This window comes from Schistocerca cancellata, chromosome 8 (assembly GCF_023864275.1).
Source record: "Schistocerca cancellata isolate TAMUIC-IGC-003103 chromosome 8, iqSchCanc2.1, whole genome shotgun sequence".
In the NCBI taxonomy this organism is placed as follows: Eukaryota; Metazoa; Arthropoda; class Insecta; order Orthoptera; family Acrididae; genus Schistocerca; species Schistocerca cancellata.
In genome coordinates, this window is record NC_064633.1 from 52,386,035 (window position 1) to 52,404,444 (window position 18,410).

At 38.7% G+C, this 18,410-nt stretch overlaps 1 protein-coding gene across 1 annotated transcript in view; it reads right to left on the reverse strand.

Moving 5' to 3' along the window:
* LOC126095334 (ras-specific guanine nucleotide-releasing factor 2-like) overlaps positions 1-18,410 on the reverse strand; it is a 1,914,760-nt gene that overhangs the window by 175,615 nt on the left and 1,720,735 nt on the right. Inside the window, exon 25 of the mRNA XM_049910139.1 lies at positions 5,173-5,257. Within this exon, the coding sequence (XP_049766096.1) occupies positions 5,173-5,257 (85 nt within the window). The remainder of the gene's footprint in view (positions 1-5,172; positions 5,258-18,410) is intronic.

Consider the following 18,410-nt stretch of genomic DNA (forward strand, 5'->3'; position numbering starts at 1 on the left):
GCGTGGCACTGCACTTTGTCACACTTAAGAGCAAATAACGTGTCTTACATTTCCTCAAACATACATGTTTTATATATCAAACTCTTCAGAAAAACGTGCACTACAATTTGGACATAATTTTTAAAATTCGTTTTGTTTTTAAATTTTTGATGTCCAATCTCAAATGTTGGAGGGGGGGAGGGGGGGGCGTAGCACCTATTTAGAAGTATCATAGACCCGGGCTGTTTGTAGCCAAGATAAACATAAGGCAAACTCCCACCACAGTAGTTAAAATTTTTTAAGCTTACTATCTCTGTAGCTTATGATGACACAGAAAGACTGCATGACAAGATAAATTATTTTCTTCCAACCACTCAGAGGGATGAAAATTTAATTATAACAGGGGACTGGAAAATAATATTAGGAAAATGAAGACACATAACATAATTAGATAACACAGACTGAGGAAATAATTGTAAGAGAAAGCCCTACGACTTACCTTAGAAGATAGGTTAAGGATAGGCACACCTACATTTCTAGCATTTGTAGACTTGGAGAAACCTTTTGACAATGTTGACTGGTATACTCTCTTTAAAATTCTGAAGGTGGCCGGGGTGAAATACAGGGAGCGAAAGGCTATTTACAATGTGTACAGAAACCAGATGGCAATTTTACGAGTCGCGGGATCTAAAGGTAAGCAGTGGTTGAGAAGGGAGTGAGACAGGATTGTAGCCTATCTCCAATGTTATTCAAACTGTATATTGTGCAAGCAATAAAAGAAACAAAAGAAAAATTTGGAGTAGGATTTAAAATCCATGGAGAAGAAATAAAAACTTTGAGGTTTGCCCATGACACTGTAATTTTGTCAGAATACAGGGAAGGACCTGAAAGAGCAGCTGATAGGAATGGACAGTGTCTTGAAAGGATGATATAAGATGAAAATCAACATAAGAAAAATGACGATAATGGAATGTAGTTGAATTAAATCAGGTAATGCTGAGGGAATTAGATTAGGAAATGAGACACTTAAAGTAGTAAAAAAGTCTTCCCATTTGGGAAGCAAAATAACTGATGACTACCACATCAGGGAGGATATAAAACGCAGACAGGCTACACCAAAGAAAGCGTTTTTGAAGAAAAGAAATTTGTTAACTGTGAGTATAAACTTAAATGTCAGGAAGTCCTTTCTGAAAGTATTTGTATGGAGTGTAGCCATTTATGGAAGCGAAATGTGGCCAATAATTAGTTTGGACAAAAAGAGAAAAGACACTTTCGAAATGTGGCGCTACAGAGGAATGCTGAAGATTAGATGGGTAGATCATGTAACTAATGAGGAGGTACTGAATAGAACTGGGGAGAAGAGGAATTTGTGACACAATTTGACTACAAGAAGGGATTGGTTGGTAGGACATGTTCTGAGGCATCAAGGGATCAGCAATTTAGAAATGGAGGGAAGTGTGCAGGGTAAAAATCGTAGAGGGAGACCAAGAGATGAATACACTAAGCAGATTCAGAAGAATGAGGGTTGCAGTAGTTATTCAGAGATGAAGAGGCTTGCAGAGGATAAAGTAGCATGGAGAGCAGCATCAAACCAGTCTCTGGACTGAAACCACAACTACAACAACAAGATCGAGAAGCATATGTCCACGAATCAGCATGGTTTTGGAAAGTATTGCTGGTGTGAAACTCAGTTTGCACTTTTCTCACATGATGTACTGCAAACCCTGAATGAAGGGCAACAGGCAAATACTATATTTCTAGACTTCCAGAAAGTTTTTGACATGGTGCCCCATTGCAGGCAGTTAATGAAAGGTATGAGTATATGGAATAAGTTCACAGATACGTGAGTGGCTCGAAAATGTCTTAAATAATAGAACCCAGTATGTTGTCCTCAATGGTGAGTGTTCATAAGATATTCTTGACATTGTCAGGAGTGCCCCAGGGAAGTGTGATAGCGCTGCTGTTGTTCTCTATATACATAAAAGAATTGGTGGACAGGGTGGGCAGAAATCTGTGGTTGTTTGCTGATGATGCTGTGATGTATGGTAAGGTGTCGAAGTTGAGTGACTGTAGAAAGATGCAAGATGACTTAGACAAAATTTCCAGTTGATGTGATGGATGGCAGCAGCCCCTAAATGCAGAAAAATGTAAATTAATGGTGATTAGTAAGAGAAACAAACCCTTAATGTTCCAATACAGCATTAGTAGTGTCCTGCTTGACATAGTCACACCATTTAAAAACCTGGGAATAATGTTGCAAAGCAGCATGAAATGGAATGAGTGCATGAAGATTGTGCTAGGGAACATGAATGGTAGACTTCAGTTTTTGGGAGAATTTTATGAAAAAGTGGTTCATCTGTAAAGGAGACTGCACATAGGATGCTGGTGTGATCTATTCTCTAGTACTGTCCGAGTGTTTGGGATCTGTAACAGGTCAGATTAAAGGAAGTCATCAAAGCAATTCAGAGGCAGGCTGCTAGATTTTCTATCGGTATCTGCAAACAACACAAAAGTGTTACAGAGATGCTCAGGAATGGTAAATGTGGATGACTGGACCGAAGGTAATACCCATGTTGAGGAACACTATTGAGAAAATTTTGAGAACTGGCATTTGAAGCTGACAGCCAAACAATTCTGCTGCTACCCATATACATTGTGCATAAGGACCATGAAGATAAGATATGAGAAATCTGGGCTCGTACAAAGGCATATAGGAAGTTGTTTTTCCCTCACTCTATTTGCAAATTCAACAGGAAAGGAAATGATTAGTAGTGTTACAGGATGCCCTCAGTCATGTGCCATAGAATGGCTTGCAGAGTATCTATGTAGATATAGACATAGATGTAGAAGTATGAATGGAGCCATCAGAGGTGGAGATCAGTGTTCAGGAAGGTGGCACATTGGGCTGAGGAGGATGAACTGAAGCAAATGGGAGAGGTGTTGAGGCTGTGGGAGAATGAGGGTAGAGCATATTGTTCTGGGTCCAGAACATGAAAATATCATCAGTGAACCTGAGCCAGACAAGAGGTTTGGGACTTTGCAAGGCTTGGAAGTTTTTTCCACTAGAAGAAGGAGGGGAGGAAGAATAGAGTTTAATGTCCTGTTGACAATGTTGCCATTAGAGCTGGAACATTAAGATCAGATTGTTTCAAGAATGGGGAAGGAAATCAGCTGTGCCCTTTCAAGGGTACCATCTCAGCATTTGCCTTGAGCAATTTAGGAAAATCACGGAGAATCTAAATCTAGAGAGCCGGAAGTGGATTTGAACCATCATCCTCCCGATTGTGAGTCAAGAGAGCTAACCACTGTGCCACCTCATACAGTGTTTCCTCTACATGGCCCATTAAAAGATTGGAATAAGAGGGCGCCATGTGCGTGCCCACGGCCTGCAGTGAATTTGTTTATATATCTTCCCCTCGAAGCAGGCGTAGTTAGGTGTGGGGATGTAATTATTTATATGCCTTCAGAATGAGGTGATGGGTTTGGAATTGGATGGCAGTCAGGAGAAGTAGAATGTGTATGTGTATTCTAATTCAACAACAGATTTATCAAAACCTAGCACAGTTTTCATTGTTTCTTTTGTGTCATATGCTCAAATGTTTTTCCTTCTATTATTATATTTATAAACCAGCTGAGTACCTGGTGTTGCCCAGGTATGTATTCCAATCCTGTTATTCCATTTCCTCTTCATCCTCTGTCCATCTACTCATCGCCCCCTTTCTCACTGTCCACCTCTTCCTCTCCACTCTCTCTGTCCATCTCTTCCTTCCTCTTCTCACCCTCTCACCGTCCATCTCATCCTCTTTCCTCTCTACATCCATTTCCTGCTCCCCATCTCTCTGGACTGGCTCTATCTCCTCCCTCCCCCTTTTATGTCCCTCTCCTCCTGCCTTTCTCCATTCTTCAATTATCACCCCCATCTCAATAGATGACTAGTCATTCTTACCCCAAAAGTATTTCCTTCCAGTTACTAAGTGATATGCCTACAAAGTTTGGTTGAAATTAATCCAATGACTCAGGAGGAGCTTTTTACCTGTGGATTTGCCAGAGTATGTACATGTGACACATATTTCACACATATTTGGACACATATTTCATCTTTATCTGTAGAGAACTTTGAATTTCATTCTGCACTTTCGTTTTTACACAGCTCAATCTTCTAAACAATATCTCAGACAAAGATATAATTTTGTAGGTACGTTCAGTGGCCTATTTGGATACTTTCTAAAAATGTGTTCTGAGGCTACAAATCATACACTTTAACACTTTATTAATTCTTGCACATAAAGTGTAAAGAGAGCACACTTTATAAATCAAAACAATCATTGAAAACAATAACCTCCACTTGTTCAGTGCTTTTTGTGTCCACACTGCTGGCCCTGTCGATGCAAGCAGTCAATGCCATCATACATTCTTCTTGAAATCTGAAGGCATTTCATCTGTCTCATATATCTTGTACGTCAGGTTGAATACGTTTATCATGATTGGCTTTCTTGACAATCTCAATAATTCTGAGGAATGCTGTCTGCTCCATGGGTCTTGTTTTGACTTAGGCCTTTCAGTGCCTTGTCAAATTCTTCTGGCTCTATTATATCTCCCATCTCATCTTTATCTGCTTCCTATTCTTTTTTCAAAATATTTTTATTAAATTTCCCTTGTAGAACTCTTCTACATATTCATTGTACCTGCTTTGCTTTGCTTCATACTCTCTTACCATCTGTGCTCTTGATAGTCACACAGTTGCTTTTCCTTCTTTTTCCCCAAAGAGCTATTTGTTATCTAAATCATGGGAGATATGAGCAGATTTCTTAAGGACTTAGGTAGAAGGTCACTCACAGGAATAGATATTTTGTAAAAGAAACAATTATAAATATTTGTGAACCTACCGACTATCTAAGAATAGCTTGCTGGAGAAGATAGTAATAACAAGGAAATAAATAAAAAATAAATAAATATTAATCAGGGATCACTGACCAAAAAACTAATGCAGCTAAAGCATGGAAAAGTGAAGGTATAATTTTACCTGGCCTCTAAAAGTAACTGGAGTAATGAAGTCACTGAGTAGCACTGGTAACTGATTTCTGTTTTGCTAGAAATTTAGATTTACATATCAGATACAGATGCCTTTCTGGCGTTTCCTTAAGGCACATATGAAGTTCAGGCCTTAAAAGTTATTCCAAACCCAAATCTTACCTCATTAAATCTCTTAGTCATGAGTAGGATATGTGGTGCCTTCGTCGCTTTGTCGGTTTTCATCCATGCTTGCCCCAGAAATTCCCTGTGGAAGTATAATTAGCAAATTTATAGTAACTTGCTAATACTAAAAATTTTATTCTACATCACATAACAGAAGGAATAGTTTCTGAATTCATCAGTTCACAACAAATTACTTTTTTCAGCATACTGTGGTATGGCAAGACTGGTTTATTTAGAATTTTTTTATATTTGAGGCTTGATTTAAAGGTAGAAACATTTCACCTTAGAAACTAAGACAAGTTCTAAATTATTTATTTCAGAAGTGCACAAAAGTAAGATGATTTATTTCATTTCTCTTGTCAAAAGTTTGTCTGTGAAATACGACCTATGCTTTCTAATTGAATTTAAGCAGATTAGTGGAGATTAGTTTTGTAAGACAAGTAAAGACTTGTTTGTCTGAAAAGTAAAATTCAAGGAGAAAACTGTAAAACTGCAACAAGGTAGAAGAGAAGGCAATCTTCTGAAGAAAAAATTCGAAATACTTACCAATAAAAACAATAAAGCCCCAGGTGAAGACTCCATAGTACCAGAAATCCTAAAAATAATGGATACCAACCTCCCACACGTTTTGGAACATATGTTTAAGAAGATCTGGGACGAAGAAAGAATTCCTGAAGACTGGCAGTGTGCCCTGATACACCCACTACACGAAAAGGGGGATAAGATGAATGTTAATAATTATAGAGGGATCTCGCTACTACCAGTAGGATACAAAATTTTGTCAAGGAAATTACTTCAAATCGTGGAGCCAGTTCTGGATAAAAAAATAGGTGAATATCAAGCAGGTTTTAGACAAGGTAGATCCTGTGTTGAACAAATATTTAACCTGAAAACACTAATTCGTTACAGAATCTCAAGAGGCCAGAGATTTGCAATAGTATTTGTAGATTTCAAAAAAGCATACGACTCGGTAGATAGAGAAACATTACTGAAAGTATTGGAAGAATTTGGGGTCGATAAGAAAACAATTCAAATTATCAAACAGACGCTAACAAACAGTAAGGCCAAAGTTAAATTTATGGGTGAAATTTCAAGGAAGTTCGAAATTAAAACAGGTGTTAGACAAGGTGATGGTTTATCCCCAATCCTCTTCAACTGCGTACTGGAAAAGATATTGAGAATATGGAAAGAAGAACTCAAAGGCACCAAGAATGACATCAGAATTGGAACAAAAAAAGAAAAAATAGAAGTGGACTGTTTAGCTTTTGCAGACGATCTGGCAATAATTACAGAAAATGAAGAAATAGCTCAGAACTACTTGGAGAAACTACAAGAAGTTTCGGCCAGAGCTGGACTGCAGATTTCATTTGAAAAAACCGTGTATATGTCTAATCATAGAAATAACAAGAAAAATCTTATTACTAAATACGGCAATATTAAGAGAGTAGAAAAATTTAAGTATTTAGGTGAAATAATTCAAGTGAATGGTTTAGACAAGAGTGCAAACCAGGCGAGAGCAAGGAAAATGGAATTTGCTTTTCAAAAAACCAAAGACATATATAACAAAAAAAACATTTCGATTCAAGCTAAATTAAGACATTATAAAACTGTCATTAGACCAGAATGCCTGTATGCATCGGAGTGCCTAACTCTTAACAAAAATGGGGAAATAGAAAACATGGAAAAGAAAGAAAGGAAAATTTTGAGAAAAATATTAGGACCGAGAAAGATTGGGGAAGAGTACAAGCTAAAGAGTAATAAGGAAATATACAAAACTATTGAGAAAGTGAGTGAGGCAATGCGTAAACGCAGACTAACGTTTTATGGTCACCTGTCGAGGATGGATGGAAACAGACTAACAAGAAAAGTGTTTGAACATAGTAACAGGAACGAAAAAACCAACAATAAATGGATACAGATGGTGAAAAAGGATTTGGCCTATTTTAATGTCACCCGTGAGTCAATCAGGGACAGGGAAAAGTTTAGACAAATAGTGAACGAAATTAAGTGTTTTCCAGAAGAAACGAAACTAAAGAATAATAACAGGAAATGGTCGGAAGAGCGGAGGAGGAACTACTCGAAAATGATGAGGAAATATTGGGAAGAGAGAAAAAAAGATCAAAAAGCCGGGCAAGTGAATTGTTGAACGTGGTCCAAAGATGGCCGAAATCGAAAGAAGAAGAAGAAGAAAAACAGTTAAAAGCAGGATAAATTAAACCTAGTTTTAAAGCATGTAGACTGATTTCAAAGGAAGAGAAATGAAAAGTACAGTGAGTAGAACAATTAGAAATATGAAGAAAGTATAAAGAAGAGGAGGAAAAACCACAGAGACAGAAAGAGGCAAATATAAAGATAAAATAGTATGAAATAAATATAATAAACTATACCAATGAGAAAAATGGTTAGTTGTTAATGATGCACATGGGTGGTGGGATGCAAGGAAATATAGATGAGTAAGTTCCTACACTGGAATTTCAGGGTAACTGTTATAGGATGGGAAGATCCAAATGGCCCTTGCTAATTTGCACTTGCTAAATTGAAGTACATAATTAATAGTAAAATGTGTGATTTTTTCATCTTACAATTTAAATGTGCTCAAAAAGTGATTTTTTAGGTTCACTGTTCAATTTTCAACTCTTCAGAGATGGATGACATCTGCTGTAAATGATAGTTTCCAAGCAAAGTCCTCAATTTGCATTCTTCATCCATGTTTCCAATTTGGTTAGTGTAAGATGATGTTTGTCTGTTCATCAAAGTTTACCTTAGAACTGAAAATTTCAGATGGCTTTAGGTTCTAAAACCTGCCACTGATGATATACTTTTGGTTCTCAATATTTTCTCTCATGTTATAAATTGATACTCACCATGTAGTGGAGATACTGAGTCGCAGACAGGCAAAACAAAAAGACTGTTAAGCAAACAAGCTTTCAGCCAAAGGGCTTTCTTCTGAAATACACAATACACATGTTCATGCAAACACTGCTCACACACACGTGACCATTGTCTCTGGCAACTGAGGCCAAACTGCAAGCAATCTGGGTGGTTGGGGTAAGGAGGAGGCTGGTGACAGGAGGGGGAGGGATAGCAGTGTAGGGGTGGGGTATGGTAAAGTGCTGCTCGTGGGAGTATACAGGGATGTGCTGGAGAGAGGGTAGGGCAGTTAGATGCAGATGCAGGAAAGGGGACAAAAAAGGAGAGAAGTAAAAGGAATGTGGACGCATTGGTGGAATAGAAGACTGTGTAGCGCTGGATTGGAAACAGGGAAAGGTATAGGTGGGTGAAAGACAGTGAGTAATGAAGGTTGAGGCCAGGGGGATTATGGCAATTTAGAATATATTGCACGGAGAGTTCCCACCTGCACAATGGAGAAAAATCTGGTGCTGGTAGAAAGGATCCAGATGGCATAGATTTTGAAGCCATCATTGAAATGAAGCTGACTCTTGGCCACACTTTGTTGGTGGCCATTCATGCAGATGGAAGTTTGTTGGTTGTCATGCCCACATAGAAAGCAGCACAGTGGTTGCAGCTTAGCTTCTAGATCACATGGCCTGCTTCACAGGTGGCCCTGACTTCGATGCAATAGGTGATGCTTGTGACTGGACTGAAGTAGGTGTTGGAGGGAGAATGTATGGACAGGTCTTGATCTTGGTCTATTACAAGGGGATATGAGCCATGAGGCGAGGGGTTGGGAACAGGGCTGGAATAGTGAAGGACAAGGATATTGTGTATGTTAGGTGGGCAGTGGAATACTATGAGTTCCGAGAGACTGGTAGGAAGGATAATGGATAGGCGTTACTCATTGCAGGGCACAATGAGAGGTAGCTGAAACCCTGGTAGAGAATGTGATTCCATTGCTCCAGTCCTGCCTGGTACTCAGTCATGCGGCTGGATAGCGGGACTTGGGGAGATGGTGGAAAACAGGAGAGATAAGGAACCGGAGGTCCATTTTCATACGAGGTTTGGAGGGTAATTTGGGTCTGGGAAGGCATCAGTGAGAACCTTGGTACATTTGGAGAGGGTCTGCTCGTCACTACAGATGCAGTGGCCATGTGCGGCTAGGCTATATGAAATGACTTCTTGGTATGGAATTGGTGGCAGCTGTGAAATTGGGGGTATTGTTGGTGGTTGGTAGGTTTGATATGGACAGAGTTTCTAATTTAGCCATCTTTGAGGTGGAAGTCAACACTGAGGAAGAAGGGTTTGGTGGATTGAGAATGAGCAGGTGAAACAAATGGGGGAGAACGCGTTGCGGCTCTGGAACAATGTGGATAAGACATTCTCACCTTCAATTCTCATCATGAAGATGTCATCAATGAACATGAACCAGGTGAGGGGTTTTGAGATTCCTCTAGATGGCTCATGAACAGCTAGCATGGGATGGTGAACAGGCTGGCATAGGCTGGTGTCATTTTGGTGGCCATTGCTATACCACAGATTTAATTGTATTTGATATCTTCAAAGATGAAGTAATTGTGGCTGACAATATAGTTGGTCATTGTGACCAGGAAGGAGGTTTTAGGTTTAGAATCTGTTGGGTGTTGGGAAACATACTGTTCAATAATTGCAAGGCAATGGGCATGAGGGATGTTAGTATAAAGGGAAGTGGTATCAACAGCAATGAGCAGGGCACTGTGTGGTAAAAGAGCAGGAACTTTAGAGATACGATGGAGGAAGTGGTTGGTGTCTTTTATTTAGAAGTGTAGGTTGCAGGAGGTGCTGGTCTATGAGAGCAGAAATTCTTTCAGTGGGAGCACAGTAACCAGCCACAATGGAGCGTCTTAGGTGGTTGGATTTATGGACTTTAGGAAGCATATACAATGTAACATTGTGGGGACTGGTAGGGATAAGGAGAGAGAGAGAGAGTCAGGGAAGAGATTCTGGGATGGGCTTAAGGATTTGTGGAGCAACTGGAAATCCTGTTGGATTTCTGGACTGGGGTCACTATGGCAGGGTTTTTAGGTGGACAAATCTGAAAGCTGGTGGATTCCTTCCACCAGATAATCCTCGTGGTTCAAAACCACAGTGATGGAGCCTTCATCAGCAGGTAGGATTACAAGGTCAGGATCAGCTTTTAGGTGGTGGGTTGCAGTTCTATCTGGGGATGTAAGGTTAGTTTCTGCAGATGTAAAGTTAGCTTGCATGTTGAGGGATTTGGGGAATTATGGTGAGTCAGGGTTCAAGGTTAAGTAATTTTGGAACGTTAACATGGAGTGATTTGGGGGCAGTGGGGGTGGATCATGGTTGGTTTGAGGAATGAACTGAGTCAGGCACATTGGTTTTGGGTTGAATTCATTGGTAGGGTTCATGGCAAAAAAGGGTTTCTACTGTAGGGACTGGGAGTGGGGATAAAGGTAAGGCCTTTGGAAAGGTCTGATACTTCTGTGGGACTAAGGTTTCGGAGGAAAGGTTCATTAATGTGTTTGGGTATGTTTAAGTTCTTCATCCTATAAATCAGTTGGAGTGAATTTTTGAGGGCATGGCAAATATAGGTCTGCAAGGCAGAGTTTGTCAGATGTATTGGGATGTAGAGGAAGTTTGGAGCCTGTTGTATGGATAGTGAATAGAGTAATCCAAGGCAGGAGTTACTGGTGAACCGTTTGGAGAGTATTTTGAGGTGGCATTGTGCATGCTGCTTTAGTTCCTGGAGGGCAAGAATTTCAGTACGAGAGATGGGATACAAGAATTTGGGATTGCAGGGCAGGACAATTTTACAGATGGACAGTAGGTATTGTAATGAGGTTTTGGCCTGATTTACATGGTTTTGGTGAGGGCTAAGGACTGGCAGAATCTGAACATATGGAGGTCATTGTAGAAGGAGGGGTTGCAGATGGAGATGGGCAATTTGATGGTAATGCCATTTGGGTTGATTCCATGAGCCAGGCAACAATCATCACCTATTCCGTCAGAGGCAGGGCTACCTGTGAAACCAGTCATGTGATATAAAAGCTCAGTGGTAACCACTTTACTGTGTTCTATGAGGGCATGACAACCAACAAACTGTCTGTCCGCATGAATGGCTACCAACAAACAATGGACCATTCTGTTACTGAGCATGCTGGCCAAAACAACATTCTTCATTTCAATGACCAATTCCAAATCTGCACCATCTGGATTCTTTTTCCCAGGACCAGCTTTTCTGAACTGTGCAGGTGGTAACACTCCCTGCAATATATCCTACATTGTTGTAACCACCCTGACCTCAACCTTCAATTATCATTGTATCTCACCCACCTATCCCCTTCCCTGTTTCCAATCCAGCGCTGCACAGTCTTCTATTCCACCAATGCATCCATATTCTTTTTACTTTTATTTTTTTCTGCCCTCACCTCCACCTTCCATCTGCACCTAACTGTTCCACCCTCTCTCCTTCATGTGTGAGCTGTGTTTGCATGAACATGCATATTGTCTATTTCAGAAGAAGGTCTTTTGACTGAAAGCTTGCTTGCTTAACAGTCTGTTTGTTTTTCCTGTCTGTGACTTAGTATCTCCACTACATAGTGAATACTGTATTTACTCGAATCTAAGCCGCACTCGAATCTAAGCCGCACCTGAAAAATGAGACTCGAAATCAAGGAAAAAAAAAAATTCCCGAATCTAAGCCACACCTGAAATTTGAGACTCAAAATTCAAGGGGAGAGAAAAGTTTTAGGCCACACCTCCAAATCGAAACAAAGTTGGTCCATTGTAATATGAGACACAATTTAGGTCGAATGAATGACAATACAGCTACAGTAGTTTGGTTTCAGTCGTAAGCTTAGCAGTTAAGCTTTACCACGTAGCCATTGCTATGCGTCAGGCGCTCCGTCTGTATTTATACGGGTACTCTTCCTTTTTCATGTGCTTCATCTGGTTTGAATTGATTGCTTATTTTGCTTTGATCTGGTAAGTGCCATTTTCTTTGTATAGGTGTTTGCGTCACTCTTAAGCTGAAAATGCATTACTGCACTGTGTCATGCATTGTTTGCCGCATTCTGATAGTGCGTGTTTACGGCCTGTCGCGGCTCGCGGCATGACTTGCTTTTGTGCGCGCTACCGCCGCGTACAATTAAAAAAAAAAGAGAGAGGAATCGTCTCATTAGCGAAACAATGGCAAGAGACTGCTATTTGTTGTTACTTACACTGCTGCTTTCTTTGATAATGATCAACAAGAATCAAATAATAGACTGCGTAAGATAGAACATGTTCTGAACGAGAGTTAGGCGAAAATTTTTCTCCGTTTCAAAATCTTTGCGGCCGCTTCTTTATTACATCAAATTCTGCACAGAAATTAGAGTCATCTTAGATTTAAAAATCTAGTCACTTGCCGTGCTTCATTTCAGACTGTATCATTATTAGGCATAAGAAGAATACGAATATAAACATGACACGATACGTATATTCTTCCGCGCTTGCTGTTGTCTCACTCTAGTTTCGTAGTTTATTAGGCAGACAGGATTTAAATGAGATAGCAGCAAACACAGAAGAATACATGGCAAAATGTTTATATTCGTATTATTCTTATGGTGAAGAGAATACTGTATGTGATTCAAATTTTATCAGGTTCCTATTAGCAACCATCTCTTCTCACAGATAGGAAAAAATTCAGAACGTAGAGTTGGCCATATTGACAAACATCCCAAACAGTCTTGCCAGTCAGATTTTCGTAGTACACTGAAATTGTGCTACATTCGAAGATGAACAATACGGAATTTGTATTTACTTCGTTGGATAATGTATGAAAATGCAGTGGTCGAAACTTGCGGCGGAGAAAAAAAGCTCGTCTTCCACTTTTTTTTTTAATTTATTTACTGACGCAGAGGTTTTGGTGCCTACAAAGCATGCCTGTGTCGCCCTACATATATTTGATGGCAGCAGTTAGGTGTGGCGGCACGTACCAACATTTTTCATAACTTCCGCTTGCTTTGCAGGCGGTTTTTTGGATTACGAAAACCAGAAAAAAAGTGCGGCTTAGATTCGAGTAAATACGGTACCAATTTATCCTTTTCAAAATATTATCATTATTCCATCCTGGATTTTCCATTGTTTGAGTTTTAGAAGTTTGTGATATTGGCTGGTAGCATGAGAGAAAATATTGAGAAAGGTATTGAGAACTAAAAGTATAACATTGCTGGCAGAGTTTAGAACTCAAAGCCATCTGACATTTTCAGTTGCTAGAGGAACACTGGTGAACAGAGAAACAGTTCAGGGATTTCACAACAAATGACTGAGAGCACTTGGTGCTAGTCAATACCCATTACATATTCTGGTTTTCTTCAAACAGATACCTCATTTTCATTTGCCCAACTGACATTACTTATCATAAAACTTACACCAAAATTATATGTCTGGTGTGTTGCTGGGTGGGATGCATGTCTGATTTGTGAAGAACTCCTCACCCCCCATGCAAGGCAAAGTGGGAGGGTTGGAGGTGGTAATGGTGGCAGTTGTTATCATCTGCCCCTACCTGTGTATGCCTTTAGTTGACTGCCACCTTTCTTCTAAAGGTTGTACTTCAGGATTGTTAGTATCCATCAGTCTCATTTTTATTGGCATGACATTTAAAGACCAAAAAGAAAATATCCTTGATTCCTTTACATTTGTCATTTTTATTGCCATCCTGGGTAGTTAATAAAATAACTGAATCACTTTGACAGCAACATAACAAAAAGGAACATATTTGAGGGGAAAAAAAGGCCTAATAGGTTACTCTTAGCCAGATTGTTATCTTACAATGTGGACTTACTGCCTTCTGTGCCAAGGCCCTCAGATTTGTTATTAATGATGTTTTTGAGAACTGCAGAAACTAATTATTCCATCTAGCAACTTATTGGCTACATCTTACCACTGCCAAGCATTCTTACTATGGTAAAACCCCTTTTTTACAGTTTCCAACAGACTGGTCCAAAAAAGTGTAAAATTCAGGAAAGTGTAAAACACAAGAAAGCACAGGAAACATTACAAGTGAAAATGAATAAATTTCTCTTCCTGTCATTCTTTTTATATTGTTCAAAATATGAAACAAAACAGTTTAAATTTTGCCCATTTGAAAAATGATGAAATAATTAATTGTTTTTGTTTCTTTCTAACAGCAATTAGCTCTGCTTGTCTCTCCCCAGGATACTAAGCATCAAACGCAACATCAACACCTGATGCGCTACCAATGTACTGCCCAAAAATTTTAACAGCTTCCATAGCTTCTGTACTACTTGGCACAACTGGTTTTTGGTCATAATCATCATCCTCTTCACCACTCACCTCTCTCTTTCCTTGTTCAAAATGTTTGGTGATTATTCTATCTACTGTTTGCACCTCTGAAGTGGCAACTGACGCATCAAAATCGACATTCTCTTAAAACACAGATGATATGCCTACCACAAAAAAATCTGTAAGGTTAGATGAATCTTCTTCTACTAGTTCCTGTGTGTTTTCTGTGAACTTAAATTCTGCTTTCATGAAACAGTTAGAAATAGTTAAAGGAGTCACATCTAACCTTGCTTTGGCTACATGATGCATAGCATATAAAAGTGATATGGTCATAGATATTGAGTCCACACCATTATCGTGCATAAATACAGCATTCTGGACAAGCATTTTTCTATATTTCCATTAAAATGAATGGAGGAGTCCCTGATCTAATGGCTAAAACTCCCTGTACAATTAGGAGGCAGGAACACTGACTTAATATTTCTCAGTAGCAGACTGTCAGTGGGTGCTGGACATCTGTCAACAGCAGCATTATTCTCATATTTTCTGTCCCCATTTTAGCATCGAGTGCATGCATGGTGGATGTGAAGAAGGAACTGGTCATCCGTGCAGTGCTGTTGGAATCATAATTAGTGGGCCGAGTTCTCACATTTTTTGAAACACCTTGACTTTTTAAATTTACCAAATACCAAATGAAGTAAACTTCTAGACCCATCAGCATTGATCACAAATAAAGCAGTTACCCTCTGCTCACTTAGTTTCCCAAAGTGGCATTTCTCTTCTTTAAAACATCAGGTCATTCTTCATAACATGTTATAAAGAAGACTAGTTTTGTCAATATTAAAAATATTTTTTGGATCACAACTTTAAAGATATTTTGCACTTCTTTCTTCCATTGGTCCACAGTTTCACTATCAACACTTACACTTTCAATACACAGTTGGTTGTAAACAATGTTATAAGAAGTTTTAAACAAACTTATCCAACCATTCGATTCTGTGAAGTTGACGAACCACATTTTTGGCAGCAAACTGAAGAGCCTTTTCTTTTAGTATATTATCATGAAGTGGAATTCCCAATGCTCTTGTGCTTCAAAACACTCTGATATGAGTTCATCTAAATGGTCATATACTGATGGCTGAATGTATTTATGCTTTTTTGCAATGAAACCAGACTGTCTCCAACTGTCTCACAGTCTTGTTCAGGGCTGAAGCAGAAAGTCCATGGTCCTTGCTAACTGAACTCTCAATCCAAAATGCGAATATACACTTTGTAGACTCATCATTTTTTCTTCCACAGGAAAACATTTCCTATCTGTTCCAATCATTTTACTTGGAAGTACTGAGTATATTTACTACAGAATATGCCTTTTACAGTAGTGTCTGTTTGCTTATTACTACCAGTATGGTACTATTTTTCATGATCCTTGTTAGAATTACAGCTCCTTTGTTGTATTCGAAGAAGCAGTCACCATATGGAAAAGGCAGGGCCTAAATTTTACTGACTACTGTTAGTGAAGTTTAATCTGATGGCAAATTTTGTTTCAGATTTCTTAATTAAATATGCAGTAATCACTTATATTTTTTAGTGACAAGAACACTTCTTGTCAAGTTCTTTTCATATTTTGGCATGACTCAGAACATCTCCTGCTTGAAATACGTTAATCCCTATTAGGTGCAAGGTCTTATGTTGGTACAACCTGATGTCAGACACAACCATTCTTCCCTAAAATGTTCCGTAACATGACAACAATTTCCACTCTTTTTTTCTCACACAGGATATCTCTCAGCTGAGTGACCTCCTTGTCAGCAAAAAGCAGTACATTTTGTGCATATTGTTCTGTGTTTACAAAGACTGCAAACTTGCATGTTTTAACTAGTATTGCATTACAAGTTTTATTTACTGTAATTGTGTAATGATTATCAGTAATAAGTCTCACATGAGAACATACATATCTTTTTAATGTGGTTCCACAAAAGGCTTTTACTTCTGTGTTTTGTTTAGACCACTGAACATGATTGGAATTGGGGGTGGGGGGGACTGCATACATGTTAGCGTGTGTCAACACTCAGCCACTGCCTTTGCGATTATCACATAGGCAGTTAGGCAGTGGCTGAATGATAATGCATGTTTTGGTTTACGATGTGTCTCCCACAGATATAATAATGTCTCTTCTATGCTAAAAGTTTCAGTTCCTAAACATGTATTCAAAACACATTCTGCTTCACTGTAGTAATGGAGTCATTTATTAGTAACATAGTCTCTTCCTTTCACCTCTGTGAGATGGAAGAATTAAATAAAAATGTGAACAACTGAGAGATGCTGAGGATTCACTCAACCAGTGTATCATGGGGACCTTTTTGTTTTCTACTTTTAGTTGGTGGCTTGATTTAGTTCGAGTCAAAGTTTTCTATGGCTTTTTGAGTTCGACTTGTGGAGCAACTTCAAATGGAGAGCTATGGTCTATCAACAGTGGGGTTATTAATAATTTCAATCTGTAAGTTGCACTTCGTGTTGACTAGTTAAACAATCAGTGTATCAGTTCTGAGACTTGTTATTTCGAAACATCACAAAGTATGCTAAAAGTCATTATAACACAGAAAAAAAAGAGGAATCATTCATGGTAACAATCTATAAGATCTAAGTTATGTTGAAAGGCTTCCCAAGGTTAGAAAACAACTGCACTGTACTCAGTAAGTTTGCATGTGACTTTTACAGTTGATTCAATCTCACATACCATGGAGTCAATTAAGAAGAGACACAAAATACCAAAATGAAGCTGAATGATTATTCAAATGAAAACTATTCACCACATAGCAGAGATTATGAGTCACAGATAGGCACAACAAAAAGACTGTCACACATTAACTTTTGACCAGTGTATCCTTCATCAAAAATAGGTCACACACACACACACACACACACACACACACACACACACACACACACACACACACACACACAACTTACATACACACGACTGCAGTCTCTGGCAACTGAAGGCACAGCTGCCAGTGACTGCAATCATGTGTACATGAGTTGCATTTGTGTGTGTGTGTGTGTGTGCCATACTGGCTGAAAGCTAATTTGTGACAGTCTTTTTGTTATGCCTATCTGCGACTCAGCATCTCCACTATATGATAAGTAACAGCTTTCCTTTTCATAACATTATTCCATTCCACCCTGGATTTTCCATTGTTTGATTCAAGTGAAAACTGGTGGAGAAAAAGTAATAATAAGTGTGTAGTGTTATAGAAATACCAAAATCTTACATTAAAGGTACATTTTAAAAGTTATCAATACTATTACATATTACAAAGAGCTATATGTGGAGACTATACGTAAATATGTAGTCACAATGTTAAGTATATCTCTCTGTGTGTGTGTGTGTGTGTGTGTGTGTGTTTGTGTGTGTGTATGTGAGAGAGAGTGTGTGCGAGAGAGAGAGAGAGAGAGAGATCCATGTTATGACAATATCGCAGGATATGGAACATGTCCGAAACCTATGGTAGCACATAAAAACAAAACAAAATGATTTCATATTATGGTAAACAGGTTCTACTACAGAAAATATATTTTGGGAGATATAAATATTACAAAATAATAAGGTTAGAGAAAATAAATATTGCAAAATATGTGTTTACAATAAAAAATAGTCAGGATTACAAATGTAGATTCGGGCATATTTTTGCATTTAACAGTACAATAAATGCTAAATTCTTTAGTTCAGGAACTCTTCAATTGTATAAAATAATCCTTGTAATAGGAACTGTCCTAAAAATTTTTTATACAAGAGCTCATCTTCTACCAAACACTTAATTCTTGAAGGGAGGGCATTAAAAATCTGACAGCCAGTGAAATGGGCTCCTTTCTGTACAATACTTAGATTTTCCTGTTCATAGTGGACATCATTATTCAGTTTAAAAATGGATTTTTCTTTCCTTATGAAGCACACCAAAGAGAATATATATTTCACAGTGGATGTAAGGATTCCAAGTTTCTTAAAAAGATTCCTGCATGTGGCTCTAGGATGGACTCCACACATGATCCTT